At 37.4% G+C, this 21,205-nt stretch overlaps 1 protein-coding gene across 13 annotated transcripts in view; it reads right to left on the bottom strand.

Annotated features, from left to right (window-relative positions):
- The window catches only part of ASPH (aspartate beta-hydroxylase), a 215,935-nt gene that overhangs the window by 180,473 nt on the left and 14,257 nt on the right, over positions 1-21,205 (bottom strand). For 7 of the 13 annotated variants that reach the window (XM_054512597.2, XM_064588283.1, XM_045896499.3 and 4 more), the window contains exons 2-4: positions 10,045-10,194; positions 8,508-8,552; positions 7,032-7,100 (exon numbers count right to left, since the gene is read on the bottom strand). In XM_054512597.2, coding sequence (XP_054368572.1) covers positions 7,032-7,100; positions 8,508-8,552; positions 10,045-10,194 — 264 coding nt within the window. Of the gene's footprint in view, positions 1-7,031; positions 7,101-8,507; positions 8,553-10,044; positions 10,195-15,998; positions 16,326-21,205 lie in introns of those variants that run through there. The other 6 variants (XM_054512598.2, XM_054512593.2, XM_064588284.1 and 3 more) reach the window with 4 other exon arrangements.

Here is a 21,205-nt window from a genome sequence, read left to right as displayed (position 1 = left end):
ATAATTAATTTCTGTACATAAAACATGCATTAGTATCATTATCATGACAAAAAAAGAGCCTGATGAGAAATTAATGATTGCAAACATTTTAACACACAAATTTAATCCATTTACTTCTCGAACTGACCACACATCTTGTAGAGTTAGTAGTCATGAAGCATGGAAAAATAAGACTGCTTTAAAAAATACATCTCAGACATTTGGCTATGTGAATTTTGTTGAGAGTGAGGCCCAAGATTGTTTTTCATTTAAACCTAATGAAAGTTGATATTTCACAGTACTCCAACTCAAAGTGGAAGACACAATCAATATGGACAAAGACCGCATAAACTTTCAAAAAGCACATTATTAAAATCATACTTATGTGTTCCAGGATATTAACATTTCAAAATCAGAAGCTTTTCACTGTCAGAAACATGAACAGAATGAAACATATTCCCTGATTAATTAGGGAAAGACAAACTAGAGTTTTACTAGCCATGTAAGCTTTAGGAGATCAACTGTCCAATGTACAATGTGTGCAGCCATATGCAAAAGTAGCTTTAAAACAATGCTTTTTAAGATGAGCAAACTGCACAGTTTCAAACTTCTGACACATGTAAGTAGCGGGTAAAGGCGGAATTCTCCTGTGTTCTGATTTGATACTTTTAACTTTCTGGCTATGGCTGAGTTGCGATACATACTTACAAATAGCTGGATAGCCTAGGATCCTGATTCCCAACAGAGAAACTAAATTTGTCATGTTCCCCTCTGAAAAAAATGGATGACTTCTCCACTTACTGAAAGCAATTTGGTTACATATGAAAACATAAGGAATGAATATTTGAAAGGAGAAATTACTAGAGTTAAATAAATAAAATGTTCAAAAATAGAAACATATTTGAATTTTAAGCTCTATGAGGAATCAAAGCCAAGTTAAGTTTCAAAGAAGGTCGAACAGATTTAAGAACACGAAACACCACTCCCTAAAAGAGTAACAGAAACCAGAGGTCCTAATCGCTTTCAAGCGGTAAGGAAACAGATGAAATCTCATTTTATGAATGCATGTTATATACAGCTGATACAGTTCCTTTTGCTATTACTGAAGCAAACTCATTTTAAATGAACTGATTCAAAAATGTTTTTAAGGTCTTCTAATGGCAAAAAAAAAATGTATTTTCCTGAAAAGAATTATCACTTTGGTAAATTTAATTTATACATCTAAAAATCATATTCTACCTAAGCCAAAGGTGAAAGCCACTTAATAAGAAAATACAGGAAAAAATGGAAAAAGACTGATTTAGGATGAATAATTTTAATATGTACAGCATTAAGATACATATTCACATTTTCCCTCTGGTGTAATATGCCTGCTTAAAAAAAATACAAATTACTTTCTCTGGATGTATATTTGGAAATAAAATTAAAAATAAATTTTGCTTTCATACAGAAATATTCAGACCTACTACTATCTGAATACAGTAATTTCACTACCCTAAGGCAAAAACATGGGGTTATTTTCAAATTATTTTAAAAGCACCATTAATACAGAATTTTACACTGAAATTTGTATTAACCCATCTGACAAATCAGTTAACCTAAACAAATTACAATAAAAAATATCAGCGTGTTAAAGAACCATCACTTTACACACCAGTCATGTTAAAGATCAACAGAGAATCATTTAATTTATGAATCATGCTGGAAACATTTTTATAATCAAGTCCATTATAATCATCTCAAGTAATAGTGTGTTAGAAAGACAAGCATCAAGGGTTAATCACAAAACAATTTGCTCTGAAGTTTCTAAATTTAGTTCAGTGAATACAACATAAGTTGAAACAAAACAATACAGAAACCAATTATACCACCAAGAACATCATTCTCAATGCACTTTGCAGACTACTACAAGAATGAGGAGTGCCCCTTTCTTCACTAGAAGTGGGGAAGCCGAGCACGGGACTAGCTAGGAGCTGGACTGGGGAGAAAGATCACACGTTGCCTTGTGCTGTTTGATCACAGCTGCCCCACTGCTCGTGAAGCCCTGGGTGAGCAAAGGAAAGAAAGAAACAGGACACTGCTTCGGGTTTTCATAAGCCAATGACTTCAGTCCCTGAATCAAAGTTACTGGTTATGTAAATCCAAAATGACACAAGTCTTGCCCTGAACCCCTTCGTTCTGTGACGTACCATCAACACCATCTGCAGTTTCGCTTTCTTCTTCTTCTTCTTCTAGCATTTCAAAGGGAGTCATTATATCATAGAGAAATGAGAGGAAACCATAAAACCAATCTGAACTTTCCTCTGCTAAAATATTAAGGACTTCCTCAAGAGAATCAATATTTTCATTACTGCCATCTTTGGTCAGGCCTACATAAGAATAAAGGAAGAGAGAAAGAGAAAATAAGGAGAGCAGTTAGGTGGAAAAAAGAAGTTGAGGAAGAGTGATCTCAAAAAGGATGTGCATCATGGTCACAGAAGTTAACAGAAAAGATACTTCGGAAAACAAAGAAACTGATTAAGATGCACACCTTACAATCAACTCTCAATCATGTACTACAGGAAAGGCACAATTTGACCAATCCTCAACCATTCCTACCAGCCCCTAACTAGGTTTGCCTTTCTCTCATTAAGAGAATCTAGAGCCCCAAACACAAAATTGTGTTAGCCAAAATCGACTGATTAACGTCAATGGGAAGAACGAACAAAAGTAATAGAGGGTAAAAAGATAAGAGCCTTCTGACAGCCTCCACGTTTGCTGATTTACCAACCAGGTATTATCGAGAGTTGATTATACAAGCATTTACATATATCAATAAATATTCATCGAATAAAAAGGTTCATTTCCTCACACTTTTCCCCTTCGGACCTAGAGTTTACTTAAGAAACTCTGGGGTTAATATGACTAGCAAGATTACTGTTTATAGCATCCACAGATGAACATAAATTTATTCAAATTATATCAGATAATCAAATGTTCATACTACCAAATGTTAGCTTTACAGTGCTCTGGCTACTTACTCATGGTCCTATAATTCTGACCAATAATAAGCATCAGCTATTAATAATAATTCACTCTGCTAACCAATATTAAATTTGATCAAGGACCCAGCCGGTCATTTGCAACAGGAATATTTGAAGTCCTCTTCACATAAGCCCCAGAAATTAGCTTCTACTGTAAAGACCCGTGACTCCTGTTGTTAAAGTATTAGTCCCAAAACAGGCCATCACGATGGAAAGAAAGCAACGTATATATTGGTTTTATCATTTTTTTTTCCTGTTTAGTAACTGGCTTCGGGTAAGAAATATCTCTCAGCCCAGTAAATATCAAAATCCACCAATACTGGCCACGCCCTATACAGCAAGACCCGTAATTCTGAAAGAGAAAAAACACAGGGTAGACAGTTCTGGCTATAAGAAATGTGAACATCCATGACTTGAGAGCTTTTCCGATGCTAACCACCCTCATTCAGTAGGTTGGGCTTTGGCGGCTCAACGTTTCTCCATGTAAACGTAACAGCCAGGAATCAAGATGGGCAGGGAAGGTACAACAATGAGACAGCTAGCATAAATATTAAAGTATACAGTGTATTTTCCCCACTTCAGTGCCCAGAAGAACTACATCATATCATTGTTCATAGGTGGAGGTCGGGGGGAGAAAACAAACTGCAGTTAGTATTTTTGGTATTTAAATTACTCGTTGACACAACTAGAATATTTTTTCACTAAATCTAACAGTTGACAAGTGCTATGAACAGAGGAGATCTGTATTCCCACTGAAATCTCTGTGGGAATAACATTGTTTCTTCTTCCTGCCTTAAAACACTATAGCTGTATATTTCTAATAAACATGTTTATTTTTCTCCATTTTCAAATATTAGTATTTCGAAGTATCAAATATAAAATATAAAACTTTACCAGCCTTCAGTATGACAAGCTGAAGTATTCAACAAATATGTAAAAGTACCTGAACAAACTATAGACCCAACTATGCAACAACCTTCCTGTGGTTCTTTAGACAAAAATATTACTCCAAAGTGAAAAAGGAAATATTCTGGGTATATTAATTCCTTAGCCTCTAACAGCAGGCCTGAACCCAAGGGCAGGGTGTGAGCACCTCTGAGTGGACAAGATCTAGTTCACTTATGCGTCTGTCCAGTCTACAAATGTTTATCAAGGCTCTAGGAATTGTTGACTGGCTTCCCTTTTGTTCTCCAGCCATACCTGATATGGAGCCAGCTAGGTGCTAGTCATGGACAAAAGGACAATCACGCAATCCTTAGGTGGCATTACTCTAAAAGGATGTTACTCTTAGCAAGTGGTCCTTGGACCATTTTCCTGTTGATTTTATTTGGGAAACAAGTTTCCAAAGAATACAATTTCCAGCAATGTAGTTTTCAATAACCCAAACCGATATCAAAGATATTTTATTCTAAGTAATTTGGCCACAAAAGTAGGAAGCTATGTAAACTAGGAAAGGCTTAGAACATTTTCAAAGTATATCATAAGGGCCATGGCCAGAAACAATGAAATAAAACTAATGACGGCTGTTCAGAATATCTTGATTTACTCACACATATTTCATTCTCTCTTTATATTTCACAAGAAAAACCAAATCTTAAAATGTGCAATGTAAATATGAATGTGTACACTTCCTCAAATTGGTAAGATTTAGATTATGCAAATTTAAGAATGCAGAAAGAAATACTTATGAAAGAAATGCCAAACCTATGAAAGCTGAGCATATTTCAACTGTTATTACAAGCTCTCCCCTAATCTCTAGCTTCCTACCTGCATCTGCCCTTTGGTTTCCTGGTGCCTTAATCCAAACCCTTACTCCTGAGCTGCCTCTCCAACGAGAGTACACCCAGGAAGCCTGGCTTCTTTTTGGGTACACACTCAATGAATTTGCTCCCCCATAACCTCTCCCTGAAGATACAGAGCCCATTAATGTCTCTGTACCCCAAGAATCTCATCAGGCTCTCTCTTTGCAACCACCTGCCAGTAACAGAAGCACAACTAAGCTACAATAACCTCACAAAACTAAAAAAGACCTTTAGTCATAGAATTCAATTCCAGTCAAGCTTGTATTTCATGCAGAAAATTCAATCACTATAGAAATAAGGTCAGAGGACATAAGTGAGCCTGACAGCTCACCTCTGGTTTGTTTCGGCTAACTGTAAAGCCATAAGCTAACTATGAATTAGTACCTTTATATGATAAAATCCTTTATTTTAGCCTTTGTGCATTTAATAGTCAAATTACCAAAATGAACTCTGAGATTCACCAAATTTGGTTCCTCCAAATACATAATTCTTATAAAAGGAACAAGTTATGATTTGCCCATACCAAATAAATGTCTACTGCAAATGGCAATGTTTTTAGTTTCAATTAATTAGCCTCTTAATGGTTGCTGAAAAACCTTACGGGAAATAAACTCTTGCAATCTAAAATACTAAAAATCAAGTTATTAATGTAAGTTTCTATAGAAATCAGTGTGCTCTATAAAGAAATAACATTTTAATTTTTAATAGTTGATATTTCCTATCTGACAGACCACATTGTTGATTTTATTTTTTTCACATAGCTGACTTCAAGCCAAAAAAAAAAAAAACCCAACAAAATATAGCAGATGAGAAGTAATATTATTTCTAAAAATGAGGAAACATGGCCCACATGAAGTTATCTTTAAAATGATAACTATTCAGAATCCATCATTTAAAATAAAGTAATACGATGGAGTAATAAACCATTTATAGGCAAGCAAATTAGCATCATTCTGATAGGTTAAATTCTATACATTTTACTTCTTTTGCATGTCTAGGATTATAGTCTTCTGAGGATTTACTATTTCCATAGAAAAATTTAGATTTAGATTTACTATATCCATAAAAAATTAGAAAAAACGTAATGACAAAATTATATAGAAAATTCCATTAAGGTTAAGAGAGGAAAAAAATTTCATTGAGAGTAAACTTCCATTGTTAAGTAGCAAATATAATTCCCATTGAGAAGTATAAGAAAACAAACTAAGGTCAAAATTAAGAAGCTAAATTACATTTAATCACAACTAAAACACTTTTTTTCATATTTAGAACTTACTGTTTATAAGGAGGTTAAGATTAATCTACCTAAAACTATTTATTCCATTGGTTATAGATGTGATACCCTCCCATTTTTTTCATATCCATAAGATAAACACAAAATTGTGTGTCTAGGATGAATTTCTTTGCATCATTACTTTAGTAAGTATAGTATATATTACCATGACATATTTATTATTTTTCTAAGTACTTTAGTATACAAAATTTTAATACATGTAACACTACATAGTAAAACAAAGGAAGTGATGCTCTTTAACAAGCAGAAACACATATCTCACTAGGCCAGATCATATAAAACTTGCATATTAAAATTAACATCGTTTTTTTCTAGGAAGGCAGCATTTTAAAACAAATGAGGGAATATCACATATTTATACATTACAAGAAATATCTCAATGATAAAGACAGGTAATTCTGGTGGTAGAAAGAGAAGGGTTCAAGATTTCTAAAATAAAGAAACCCAGCCAAAAACTACTGGTTCATATTTTAATGTTACCTTTAAAATAGGCATAGGACATTTTAAAATGTCAGCTACCACAATTTTTATTTCAAAATGGATTTATGTAAGCCTTTAGAAACTTACATTTTCAAATGGAAGTGAATTACATCAACTAATGCTCAAGAGTGACTATAAATACCATATTTGAAAACAGGCTAGTACCTTATCTATATGTTCAAATATTAAGTCCAGACTAGGAAGTGCTTTAAATCTGAACACAGATATGAAATTATGCTTATTGAAAATATATGTGCAAGAAGTCTATACTTACCCATTTATAAAAGTATATTGAAATATAAATCTATGGAAAAACAATTAAGCCATTAACATTTCAGTAAGAATGAAATACAGAACTGAAGTGGGAAATATTTTCCATAAAATGTGTGTGACTGGACACAGATATTATCAAGGCAAAGATCACCATTAACAAAAAATAAAATGTCTACTTGCCTAGTAAAACTTTGGCATCATCCACATCAAAATCTCCATCACCATCAGCATCATAGACTCCTAGTTTTCCTGCAAGAGGGAGGAAAAAATGGATGGGAAGAAAAGGGAAAACAAGTTTGATAAGGTATTACCCCTTATTACAGTCCTGACCATCAGTCATAAATATTACCAATCAATGCAATTCTTTGCTCTCTGAATCCTGAAAAGCAGTGTTAAGATCTTACCTAAAAATGATAGATTCAGGAAATGTTTGCCTTACAATCTAAGAAATATAACTGAGATAATATTTTCCTTAAAGTTTTAACAATCTGCTGATTTAATCATTTTAGCTGAATTTTTTTATTATGTTGCCAAAAATAATTTTGGTAAAAATTTCAACATAAATAAGAAACATTACTGATTTCTAAGTTACATAAAATGTAATGCTTCTACAGTATGAAAGTTCCTCACCACCATCAATACTGAAAATAAAGAGAACACCTACCAAGCCTCAAATAAAGACTAAGTATAAATAATTAACGCCAAGTATAAGTACTAAAAATAAGAGCGCAATTAATTTTATATTTTACAATAATGATTCATAACAGAAACATCATGAATCAACTTAAAAAAAAAGACTTTTATATACTGGAAATACAGTATATAAAACTGGCTTCCTGAAACGACAAAGGAAAACTTTGTTATCCCACTTAAAACTTAACTAGCACTGGCCATCTACTATCAAGAAAAAATAAAAAAAAGCTTAAACCAGACCACTTGAAAAGACAGTACTCTCAGAGCCTTTCCTCTTCAAGCAAAGTAAAATGTTATCTAAAGGCTTTATCATCTAGGAACACTGCCATGTTTAGTACTCCAAACATGAGTCAAACACATTCAATTCCCTAAAAAACATTCTAAAACCAACATCATTTAGAACTCAGCATTGGACAATGGCTGTGAGGAGACATCACATAGAGCAATATTTTAAACAGCATCCACAAATACAGCGTTAGTACTAAAAAATCAGTCTGCAGCACTGTTACCATCTCTTTAATAAAACGTAAGTTAAAACACTGCAGGAGAGCAGGCAGAACTTTTGGAGTAGAGTGGCTGTGATCAATCTTTACCCTCCCAGAGCCCTCGTTCTACTTAGGAAAATAGTTAACTAGCTATGTAGAAATCTGGTTTAGAAAGCACACACACACACACATTAAAAATAAAAATAAATATTAACGGAGAGATAAGGAAGTTATCATTTCTATGGCTAAGAAAATATAAATAAGAAGCGCTGATCTGCAGATGGAGGCTATCTATAGCACAGAGCTCAAATAACATTAAAAAGACAGAAAATACCATACTTTCTGAGAAACAAAGGGAAAAGTTGGTCCTACCACCTATTTTCTCTGATGCAGGGGATAACTAAATTAATAGAATAAGGATGAGGTTTTAGAGACTAACACAAGTAGACTTAAAATGCATCTCCAATAGCCTACCTACCTTGAAGTACCTCCGATAAGTTATAACGGAAGTCCTTTGCTTTGGCTGCATGCATGTAAAAACACGAAAATTGTTAACTTGCCCTTAAACATACAAACATTTTTAATCTCTTCTTTTGCTTAAGAGATGTTCCCTAGCAACATATCACTGTAAGTCAACAAAAGCACAGATCTACTCAGAAGTTTGTCTCCGAACTAAAATTCTTCCTCTATTACTCTATCATCTATCCAGAGACACTCTCCTTTAAGTAACAATGAAAAACTGCAACAAACGGCAGATTATCCATAAGCATGTTTTGCCTCCCCCCACCCCATCGAAAGACGGCTATAATCTAACATCTAAAGCAGAAGTACAGAAGGCTTTACGGAAGGGATGGGGTATTCTATGCAACACGGTACATATAGATGAGCATGCATTTTTTTCAGTGACAGGGTCCACACTTTCAACTAGATCTTTAATGATCTAGTTGTATGTATGTATTCACAATAGCCAAAAAGTGGAAAGAACTCAAAGGTCCATCACTGATGAATGGATATGCAAAATGGTGGTGAGTATCCATTCAATGGAATGTTATTCAGCTATAAAATGGAGTAAGCACTGAACCCTGAAAACAGTATGCTAAATGCAAAAAGGCAGACACAAAAGGCCACATATTGTATGATTCCATTTATATGAAATGTCAGGAGTAAGAAAATCATAGACACAGAAATATGTGTTTGCCAGGAGAGAGGAGGAGGGGGTGGTGGAAATATTCTGAATTAGATCATGAGGAATATATTAAAAACCAGTAAACTGTACATCTTCACATATTAACAATATTGAATTTTGTTATGTAAATTTTATCTCAATTGAAAAAAAGACTTTGTGACTTCGGAGTATGACTCCAAAAATGGTAAAGAATCATTAATGTAAAAAGTATTGAAAAACTGCAGTGATTATGGGAAGAGAAAAGGAAAAACAAGGAGAAAGGAAGACAACTATCAGAAATAACATCGCAACCTCCTCAACAGCATACAGACAGCACCTATCCCAACACACACACACACACATACACACACCCCTATACCAACACCAGTACACACATACACACATACACACACACTGATTCATTCCAACAAAGAAAATGGGGTGTGCTTCTAAATGCTCTCTAAGGAAGGGTCTAGCAAACTGGGTCCTGATATAAATTCAGTGGCTCATAAATGTTTAAAATTCATAATATAACAAGATGGAATAGAAATGATATAGTACTGCATTTCCTAATAGTTAAGTACTGTTTGATAAAACTTTCCTGTGTGATATACATACAATAAATACCTATTTTTTATTTTTACTACAGATTATGTTCGAAGAAGTTGAAAAGCCACTACTCCCAGGTAACCCTGATAACACCCCCTTTTGTTTCTACACTATTGAGAACAACTGAAAGGCTACAGAAATTACCCCCAAAATATGATAAATCTTTAAGATTACTAAAGGATGTCTTTCATGCTTACAAATTCACATAAGAACACCTAAGAAACGATACCAAAATTCTTACCTAAAACTTCCTCATAATCAACAAGATCAAACCAGACGACAGCTACTGATGTCCAGACTCCCAGCAATGCAATGACCATAAACCATGTGAAAAATGAACTTCCAGAAAGTCCTCCTTTCCTCCCATTTTTGTGTCCTCCATGCTTTGTCTCTGTTTAAAAACAAAACAGATGAACAATGTCATTATAGAAGAAGACACCTTAGTGAACACCTCTTTTTGCTGAATTATTTCTCCAGTTCCTTGAAAGTACTTACAATGGTAAATCATTTCAAAAATAGTTTTCACTCAAATTCTCAAAACATGTTAAATAAAATAAGATTTTTTTTTAAGATTTTTTTATTTATTCATTTGAGAGAGAGAGCACAAGCAGGGGGAAAGGTAGAGGGAGAGGGAGAAGCAGACTCCCCGCTGAGCTGAGAGCCCGACGTGGGACTCGATCCCAGGACCCGGAGATCATGACCTGAGCCGAAGAAAGACGTCCAACCATCTGAGCCACCTACAATGAAGATTTTGAAACAGAAAAGATTCTGCTCAGACTCAACACCACACATATAAAACTCTGACTCAGAAGTAACGAAGAAAAAAAAAAACACTTATTGGCTAACAATTTTTTAAAAATAAAGGTTAAGGGGCGCCTGGGTGGCTCAATCGTTAAGCATCTGCCTTCGGCTCAGATCATGATCCCAGGGTCCTGAGATCGAGCCCCGCGTCGGGCTCCCTGCTCCGCGGGAAGCCTGCTTCTCCCTCTCCCACTCCCCTTGCTTGTGTTCCCTCTCTCGCTGTGTCTCTCTCTGTCAAATAAATAAATAAAATTTTAAAAAAATAAATAAAAATAAAAATAAAGGTTGATATCATATGTATATTATATGTAATATGTATACCTTCCTTCTAAGTTCTTTACATATAACCTCCTCCAAAGTTTAGCGCATATCAACAGCTTCATGAAATCACATAGAAATGTGGCCACATCCTTTTCTTTGACCCATTTAGTTTCTGGAGAATCTTAAAAAGCCTGTTAATGGCCACAGAAAATATCTCCCCCCAAAATGGCTCCATATTCTTAGCCAGAGAGAGACAGAAGAAGAGAAGGAGACTACTTATAGGAAATAGAGGTCAGGGAAGAAGAGAAGCAAAATAGTACAACAATCAGTCCTCCTCCTTTACAAGATCCACCGGGGCCTAAGGAAGCAGGAAAAGGCTCATCATACACAATCCGTCTCAATGCAGGAAACAGCTTTGTATACCTGCAGTCCACTGAGTGTCATTTATTACATTTGCTATTCTTCTGGAAATAGTCTTCTTACAGCCAAAAGTAAACAAAAATAATGAAAGTCAAGCGATACTGACAGAAAATGGTCAATGCTGTCCTTAAAAGAAAGGACCACCGTATTCAAATTTCTTTTGGAAAGGAACATAATAAATATTATTCAAAGGATATGTCATATTCCCAAATGTCCTCTGAGTAAAGGACAAGTTTATCAAGCAGGTAGGACAGCAGGACACTGTCTTCTCTTTGTTGAGCATGTGCCATGTACTTTAAAGTGCTCCCACGTGCATGGCGGCATGTGACTCTCACAAAGGTCTGGTCAGTGGATCTTAAGAGGGCATTTCTGGATGTCTATAAAGAACAATTCTTTATCCAGTGCAACTGTGCCTCACACTGCAGGGCAGCCGGCATCCCTGGTTTTCCTCGGGTCCCGGAGGTAAGTAGCTCCCCGATGATGACAAACAAAAATATACCCAAACTCTTCCCAGTGTCCCCTACAAGCGCGGTGCCTGGTTCAGAACCACTGGGGGTAAGGACAGTAATAATCATCCCTGTTTTATAGAAAAAAGATTACGTGGTTTACTCCAAGTCCCCAGCACAAGTTGGATAGAGCTAGGAATTAACCTGACTTCTCTGGTCCTGAGTTCCTTGATCCGTGTGAGTGGGCCAAATTACATGACTTTAACAAAGCTCACTAGCTCTAATCTAGAACTGGCTTTCTCACCCCTAAATCCAACTCTCATTACAGAATACTGGTAGTAGTACCCAGTGCCTCAAATTAAGAATATACTGCCAAATCTTCTGGAAGAAAAAATGAAATGAAATTCTTCTTATTAAAAAGATACACAGTTTTTTAAACAAATCACTAGATCAACTTTTCAAAAGGGGCCATAAAAACTATATCAGTCAGAGTGAGTGTATGTATGTATACACACTCAAATACACACATTTTTTATCTATATAGCCATATTTAAGTCTATAAAAATATGACTAAGACAAATTTCATTCTTAACAAAAAAGTCAATTTCCCTTTCTAATGTTCTTTAAATATTAATAGACCTATCAAAAAGGACCAGATTTATAGTCATAGAATTCACAAAAGAATACTCACCAAATAACATATGGCCATCTAATGTTTCTAATATGATCTATTATTAAAAGTCTCCAAAAAGCTTGCTTTATAAAATCATAATGTTTACATTTAAAAAAATCCTTACTGGGCATAGATTATGAAGTTACATATTAAATCCACTTAAAACAGGCTTCAGTGTTTCAATATCTGAACACAGCCATGGGAGGGAGAGACTGGGTAAAAACTCTGGCAATGTTGATGGGGGAAAATAATGATTTCCAATACTTTTGTGTGTCTAAAGCATAAAAATTATAAGAACAATATAGAACATCACTAAAATTTTTAAAAAGTAAAGAAAAAAGTGGGGACGGGAGCACCACAGATTCACTAGCAATGCTATGTGTTTAATTTATTAAAACTTCAGTGAACATGAAGACATTTTTCAATGCTGTATAAAAAAAAAATCCCTTATTTCCGGGGCACCTGGTTGGCTCAGTCAGTTAAGTGACCAACTCCTGATTTTGGCTCAGGGTTGTGAGATCGAGCCCAGGGTCAGGCTCCACACTCAGCGCAGAGTCTGCCTGAGATTCTCTCCCTCTCCCCCTAACCCTCACACTCGTGCTCGCTCCTTCTCTCTCTCTCTCAAATAAATACATAAATCTTAAAAAAAAAAAACCTTAATTTTATATAGCATACAAATATATACATACATACCTGTTTATATAGAATACTAATTATAATAAGAAAAATGCCTTCTGGAATATCCATTTACCTCCAAATATGGATTTCTAATTTAAAAGGAGCTTGTAATGGAATAGCTAATGAAACAATTACTTGAATTCAAAGTTCAAGTCTATCTCCATGTCTATTTCTTTCTTAAAGCAGAAATGGAGGAGGAAAATTTCTAAGATTCTCAAAAGGAAAGACTCATTTATCTGAGTTAATTCAGCAAATACTCATCTAAGTTACTGACCTGCAACACCAAATATAAGTAAAAGGTACAAAAAGTTTTCTTTAAATTACATAAATTCACGCACCATAGCAGAGATGGGGGGAAGGGGATCAAAACATAGTAAAGAACATACCTTTAACTAGAATCCACTTATATTTGTTTTAAACATGATTCTAACAACTTTGATCAAGTTTCCTAACATACTGCACAAAACTAAAGAATATACTTTAAAGACAACCTCACCTATAGGAGTTCAAGCAACAAAGTGCTGCTGGAAGGAAGGCCTGTAGGAGGTATGAAAACCAGCAGCAAGAGCAAAGAATTTGAAAAAATTAAATGGCAGGGGGTGATCTATGATTGATGCGTGCAGGCAAACCTCGAACTATCCTTAAAATAATCTTAAATTGCCCTTAAAATAATCTTAAGTACAAGGGAATGATGACATTCAGACTGAGTTTGTCATTAAAATATTATTTGAAACTGTTTAAGAATGCAAAAAAGGCGTAATAAATCCAGAAATGGTTTTCATTTACAGTATAATTTATCAAACAAATTTATCACCTTAAAAGATTAATGTCAAAAAAGGGTAAATGTTACTTAGCTAGAATATGAAATTATTAGCAGTATTTTATCCTTCCTTTCTAATGTCAAATAAATTCTTACTCTGGTTTCATTAATCTTATTACTGTTAATATCTACTAATACCACAAAGGAACAAAACGGTAAATTATAGAAAGGAATCTTTCCCAAGACATCTCTGTTACAGGAACTTTCCACTTGACACCAAATAATACTCCCGCGATATGTCACTTTGTAAATATGGTGTACCTAGTCCCAAAGGGCAGATTATTTTCTGTCCAATTAACTGAAAAAAGCATAGTAAGATAAACACTTCAAGAGAGTTTAAAACACCCTAAGCAAACCTGAAATCAGCACTTTGTTCCAAAGTATTCTGGAAGAATGTCTAGCAGTTAACCCTATTTCCTAAGATCAGAATAAACCTAAGAGTCTTCATTTCATTTTCTGACTATTGTTTGACCTGTAGTCCCAGGGATTAGTCAAGAAGATTTTTTTAATGGGGGTTAAGATTATGGTAAGAACTATGTGATTCATTTTTTTCCATGCTGACCCATCAAAAGTAACGACCTCCAAATCAGAAAACTGTTCTTACATACTATTCAACACAGTGAGCAATGAAATGTGCCTCTCTACAAAATGTGGGCTAGGGACAATAGGTCATTTTATTTATTTGGTTGAGGAAAAAGAAAATAGAAGATATACCCCAGCACCTGAACAGGAGTCACTCAATTACTTAACTGGGTTACAACAAACTGAATTACAAATCAACCATGTATGAGTTTTGCTTAGCACTGTGCTGGTAATTTCATATTTATACATAAACCCCACATTTAAAATTTAAAAAAAAACACAAAAACTGTCAAGCAACTCCTCAAACTGATTATTTTTTCCATGTTACAAAATGTCACCATTTGTGAGTCAAGAACTGTTAACAGTAGGTCAGAAGTACCAGCCAATTTTACCTCACTGCACAGATTATATAATCCTCAGAAAAGAGGAGAAATGTCTTGTAAAAGAACTTAAAGATACATATCTCAAATTCTTCATCATGGCGACATGAGGCACTTTATCAGAATAGTCAAGTGACCCATTCTAACCATTTACTCAAAATGATGTTCAAAGTAGGGATACTCATATTCTCTATACTAATAATAGACTCCTTCCAATGGCCACTTAGGCAGTTGAGAGTTGGAAGCTGTCTTAACACGTCTTTTTTTTTTTTTTTTTTCCTTAAATAAAATTTCAACATAATGAGCAGGGTGGGAAGGCTACAGAAATCTGGGGTCTTGAGATGGTGTTTGTTTGTGAATATACATGCCACAGCAGAACTGTGGTAGTCTTTACCACTCTAGTAGGGTTATCTAATGTAACAAAAACATATAAATAAGAAGTCCAAATCAAATTGAAAAACAAAACAAAAACATAATGAGCTAATGTAGCTTACTCTCAATTAAGTGGAAAGACAGTCTTACCTTACAAAGTACGGCAAAAACAAACATATACAAGAATATAAATTCAACACATTGCTAAAGAACACTTGAAGTTAATAATTACACTAAAAAATATATAAATAAATAAAATCCTAGTGTCTTTACTTTGCATTTATTGCCCGCTTCACAAAAATTAGGTCAGTTTCCACATATGGTAAGGCCTGAGTCGAGCTTTGCTTAAACCAGTTAAGTGTGCTCGCTAATATAAGACGAGATTCACACAGGCCTTAAATTTCCCATAATTTGAGATCTGAATACACACCATTCTTTAAATTCACTGTAATTGTAAGATCAAAGAAGACCACTTGCACATTTTTCTGAAGGTTGTAAAATGTGGTCTCTGACAGTATAACATACTAAAAGATATTCTAAGTTAAGACACCAAAACACAGATTAAAGACAGATTACTCCATGAAAAATTAAACTACCACGAGAAGTTGATGTCTCCAGCAGTTCAAAATAGAAAATGTAGAAGATGCAGTCGAAGCACTTAGCCAAAAATATTTTTAAGAGTGCACAACTGAAAACAAAGCTAAAATCTGCCAGCTAGATCCTAAACCACTTTTAACCCAAACAATAAAAATGCACCTTTACCTTCAGCCATTTTGGTCTCTTCAATCCATGAATAACATAGATGGAAGAGAAAAATCAGAGCGCTATCAGCAGGTATCAGGCACGCCGAACACCCTTCCCTACTAGAGCTTGGGACTGGCCAACTGCTCCACGGGCAAGGCCTCTAGAACAGAAATTGGACCTGACTGCAAACTCTGCTCACCAGTTATTTTTAGAGGCCTCTTCCTCATGGCCAAAGACTGCTAATCACTCAGGCGAAATGCTCCCCTAACAATACAACAGCCTTTCTCTCCCCACTTACGGGATTCCTCTCTCAGTGGGTCCTGTCTCCCAACTCCAAACCCTAAAAAAAAAATGAAGCATGCTGGAGAAAAGGAAATGGAACAAATTGTCCTGCCAGTTTTGTTTTCTTGGAATCAGGCTTCAATGGTTTCAGCCCAAGGACCAAATCACTCAAAACTGAAACAAGTCTTGCTGTAACACGTGGCCCTGTGCCCAGGACCCGCTTGATCTGGCCCCTCAGAATCTAATCAAATGCTTACATGAAAAAGACCATGACTTAGTTTGTGTGAGTGAAACAGAATACTAAATAGTAAGAAATTAATTAATGCTCTGGAATTCTGATTCACAGGCATTACCATCCCAAGTCTAATTCCTCCAATAGCAAAAGTAAAAAGAGAGGGAGAGAGAAAGAAGGAGGGAGAGAGAGCTGAGAATGAAAGCATGGAGGGAGGGAAGGGAGGAGAGGGAAGGGAGGCTGGGAGGGAGGGGACAGGGAAAGAAGAAACCCTTTAGCATGGCAGCAGTGATCTAGGAAACAGGACCTCAGAGAAGGTACTGGAAAGAGAGTGTGCAACTCTATTCTGATTTTTTCCACTTCCCTCCAGCCCCACCTCCAAATCGTCCCTTCTGTGAAATAAAACCAGCCCAATGCCGCCAGCATTTATCCACTGATTTAAGATTAGCAGTTCACAGAATGCATCAGAGCTCTGATTAGTGTATTAAATTAATTTAGCACAAATAGTATCCAGAGCAAGGCAGCAGCCTTCCAAAATTGTTTATTATGAGTGTTTAATTTTTTTTGGTCAAATTGAATGCTTCACATGCAAATTAAACATTTAAATGTTCTGAAGAGGAATCAGCAACCTATGGTCCCAATATTTGATTTGGAATAGAGCGAAACAAGGCATCGGGGCCAACTGAACAAAACTGACGAGTGTCTTAGGTGTCCTCTGACCACGAGCCATTTCCCGCTCCCCTTTCCTTTCCTCAAAGATCTGTCCTGCCGAAGTTAGGGCTTGCTAAAATGTTACATGATAGTGACTCATTTGTTGACAGGGATTTAAGATGACCCCCCATCATGCAAATTTAGTACTTTGGAGGCTTTCTTTTTGTTTTGTAGTTTTCAGAGAGAGGGAGAGTGACAAGAGACCCCGTCCTGGGGCCACAGGAAACCAAGCCACTACATTCACATGGCAGGGGCGGGGGGTAGCCCGTTTCAGACTTAAGGAACCTGGATTCGATTCCTGGCTTCTTCACTAACTTTGATTTGGGGAAGACATCAATTTTGGGGGCCTCAATTTCCTTGCCTTTAAAATGTGTCCTGGCTTTAAACACCTGAACTTTCCTCCCCTGGCCTGAAAGCAGTAAAATGTGTCCATTAATCTTTCCTTGGGCCAATAACAGAATGGTATGACAGGACAAAACAGGAGCCAGAAATAAGGACCGAAGGGAAAAGGGAAGAACGGTTCATAGCTGTGCTGTACGTATATGTTTAAAACTGAATATCCCGTCATCCTGTTTCATGTATGGTTGAGTTCTCAGATTTATAAGTTTTTAGACATACTTTCATTGAATAAACATTTAATTAAATGGGGGGAAAAATGTGTCTTGGCACAAACCAGGCATGCAAAATAAATGTTCGTTGAAGTCATCCATGCAACACATTTCCAATGCACCCATCAGGACGCATGCACCAGCCTCCTCATCTCCAATCCCAGCTCTTTTTCAGGATGCCAGCCTGCCACCAGGACTGCCCGAGCTGCTGGGGTTCCTTCTCTCCCTTTATGGGCCCGAGCCAAGCCAGCTGCATCCTAAATTACAGGTCTGTGGCCAAGGCTGAACTGAGGCAGGAATCACACCTACTGAATCCGGGTATACCTCATCCCTGAGGTTTTTTAACACGGCTCCGATGACTCCTCCTCGACAAAGCACACACATTTACACAACCTTCTCCTTCACCTTTTACAAGTTTTGCAGTTTTTTAAAAAAATGCTTTCCCTCCTTAGTATCACAATAATGGCATACCTGTGTATTCTAGATAGGGTGATTAGGATAAATCTGAAATAACATTCAATCCATCACATTCCTTAAGGAAAAAGAAATTCTGAATTCCAAGTAACCACCACTTAACAAGAATAACAACTTATTTTTGTGACAGGAAATGTTTATGAAAGGTTTAAAAATAAACTCATGTGCATATTGTGAATCGTGTGTTTAAAACCCTAGCAGTGACGGCTAAAGTTATAAATGAACCAGTCCTTGTAATCACCGCTGGGGCTAATAGCAAATTCCCAGGTCCAGGCAAAGACCAAACTTCTAACATGTGCTCTGAGACTATTATTATCAGCCTGATGCCACTGGAGACCACAAGAACCAAGTCTCAAGTCCACTGAGTCCAGGCTCTACCTGCTTCCAAGACCTACCAGGGGAAATCCATCAGACTGCTCATGGGACACACTGACTACTTCCCTCCCCACGCCCAAGTACATGTTATTGCAGCAGTGGTTCTCACGAGCACACTGGAGTCACCTGGAGGGCTTGGCAAAACACAGACTGCTGGGATGTCTGGGGGGGCTCAGTTTGTTAAACGTCTGCCTTTGGCTCAGATCATGATCCCAGGGTCCTGGGATCGAGTCCTGCAACCGGCTCCTTGCTCGGTGGGGAGCCTGCTTCCCCCTCTCCCTCTGCCGCTCCCCCTTCTTGTGCTCTCTCTCTCTCTCTCTCTGACAAATAAATAAAATCTTTAAACACACACAGACTGCTGGCCCACCCCCAGAGTTTCTGAGTCTGTGGGGCCTGAGAATGCATTTCTAACAGGTTCCCGGTGGCTGATCAGATGCAGCTGGTCGCAGGACCGCACATAAAGAGAACCATTGCACTACTCACTGTCCTAGCCATCTCTAATTCTCGGGGTCTGGAGGAGGAGGAAAGGAGTACTTGCTTTTTACCGATTTCCAGACCATCATTTCCTTACCACCTAAAAAGGAAAACAACAAAACCCTGTTCCTCTGAGGCCCATGCCATCCAATTCTACTGCCCTCCCCCCTGCCTTATCACTGTCATGGGCCACGCCCAGTGCCCTCTCCCCTTGGTGACGTCTTCACCTCCATCCTAGCCATTACCACGTGACATCAATATCCATCTGCGTGGCAAATGTGACAAGTTCTCTTACGTTCCCCAGTGATCTTGTTCCCCTCCATCCTCTATCCAACATTCATTCTTATATCCCTATTGTGGATCTTCTTATAAACCCACCCTAATTCGCCTTCCTAATCCTATCTTCATCTTTGTTGAAGTATCTCTAGCTTTCCTGGCACCATCATCCTCACAGATCCTGTAACCCTGCTAAGAAAGCTCTGTTTGCTTGAGCCCATCATGAGAACTGCAGGATATAAGATACCAAAATTATATTTCTTAAACACAAACACACCCCCTTTTCATGTACGTATAGTCTCCAAAGCAAACATGAGCAACTTTTACCACTTGAAACCTAATATTAAATAGCCAGTATTACAGACATAACAAAAGGCAACTCAGCAGACATTGAGTAAAATCTCCTTAAATACACCGCCCCCAGCTAGGGAGCACCACCTCCGTATGTGAAGATTTAGGTTGTACCGAATGTGTGATGCATAGGATAAAAACACCCACTCGGATCATAACCCTATTCTTCCAGCTTGTCGACCCAACAGTTTCTTCTCGGATCCTGGAGTTCTCTTGCTTCTACTTTCTTCTGAACCCTCCTCGCCTCCTGCCTTCACATCTTTCCATATCCATCTTAAGAGTCCACAGTTCATCAGTGAAGTCACTGCCTGACTCACTAAACCCCTCATCCCTCTACTCCTTCGGTGCATCCATCTGCCGGGAGGTAGTTGTCTCCCCGGATGAACACAACTATTCACCCTCTCCACGACTGGCAAGGCAGCGAGGCACACGGCATACCAAATGAAATTCTGCACAAGACTCAGTGGAGCCAACCCCAACCAGCCCTCAGGGCTGCTTGTCATCCTGCCCAAGCTCCAGAACACTCACTTTCCCATTCTCCACCAGGGCTATTTCCCACATCTCTGCCCCTAAAGTAGTCTGTTTTCTCATACTCAGAAAATGCCAGAGCCTCTTCCATCACAGAAAACAGAAGCCTCAACAGGAAACGGTCTCGACCCATCACCACCCTCTGTTCCCCAGCATCCATTCTCTGCTTTCCTCCCAATCCCTAGGCTCCCTCCCCCTCCTCATCTTCTCAGTCTCCTGTACCAGCAGCCTCTCTGCCTTCACTACATCTTCGCTCAAGCCCAGAGCTAGTCCCTGTTCTTTCTCCTCCCTGTCACCGAGGACATTCTCAACAGAGCTGTTATTTCACTGCTTTCACTTTCTGATCGCCCATTTCACTCCTCACCACCCACAGGCTGCGACTAGCTTCTGCCCCGTGTAGGTACTCTAACGTCGTGCCAATGACTTCCAAGTCACTGAACCCCATGGAACATTCTCAGTCCTCATCTCACTTGCCCTCTCAGAAGAATTCTCCCTCCTTAAACAGTCTCCTTCCTTGACTTCCCTGCTTCAGAATCATCTGGTATTTCTTCTACTTTTCTGGACTTTCTAATTCTCAATCTCCTCTGCTAGTTCAGTCTCTTCTAGTTAACTTTTAAATGTGGAAATTCCGTATGCCTTGGTCCTATGCCATCTCCCTGGTTGACTTTGAGCCACCCTCCATATGGCTTAAATCCTTCTCTCCTTTGAGGTCCAAACATGAGAGATGAAAATGGCTTCCATGGATATAGCTACTACTGTGTAGAAACTATGAACCTGGTGCCTATTAAAGGACATGACCTCTATTTAAATGATTCTCCACATCAAAAAAGTACGCACAGCCCAATAATTCTGCTGTTTGTTTCTTCAGCTCCACACTTACAACGTCGATAAGAATTTTTTTTATCTGCTTTCTT

The sequence above is a fragment of the Mirounga angustirostris genome, unplaced genomic scaffold (assembly GCF_029215605.1).
Source record: "Mirounga angustirostris isolate CCGP_5_RB_7025 unplaced genomic scaffold, mMirAng1.0.hap1 SCAF_4, whole genome shotgun sequence".
Taxonomy (NCBI): Eukaryota; Metazoa; Chordata; class Mammalia; order Carnivora; family Phocidae; genus Mirounga; species Mirounga angustirostris.
This window is presented reverse-complemented; position numbering and strand designations above follow the sequence as displayed.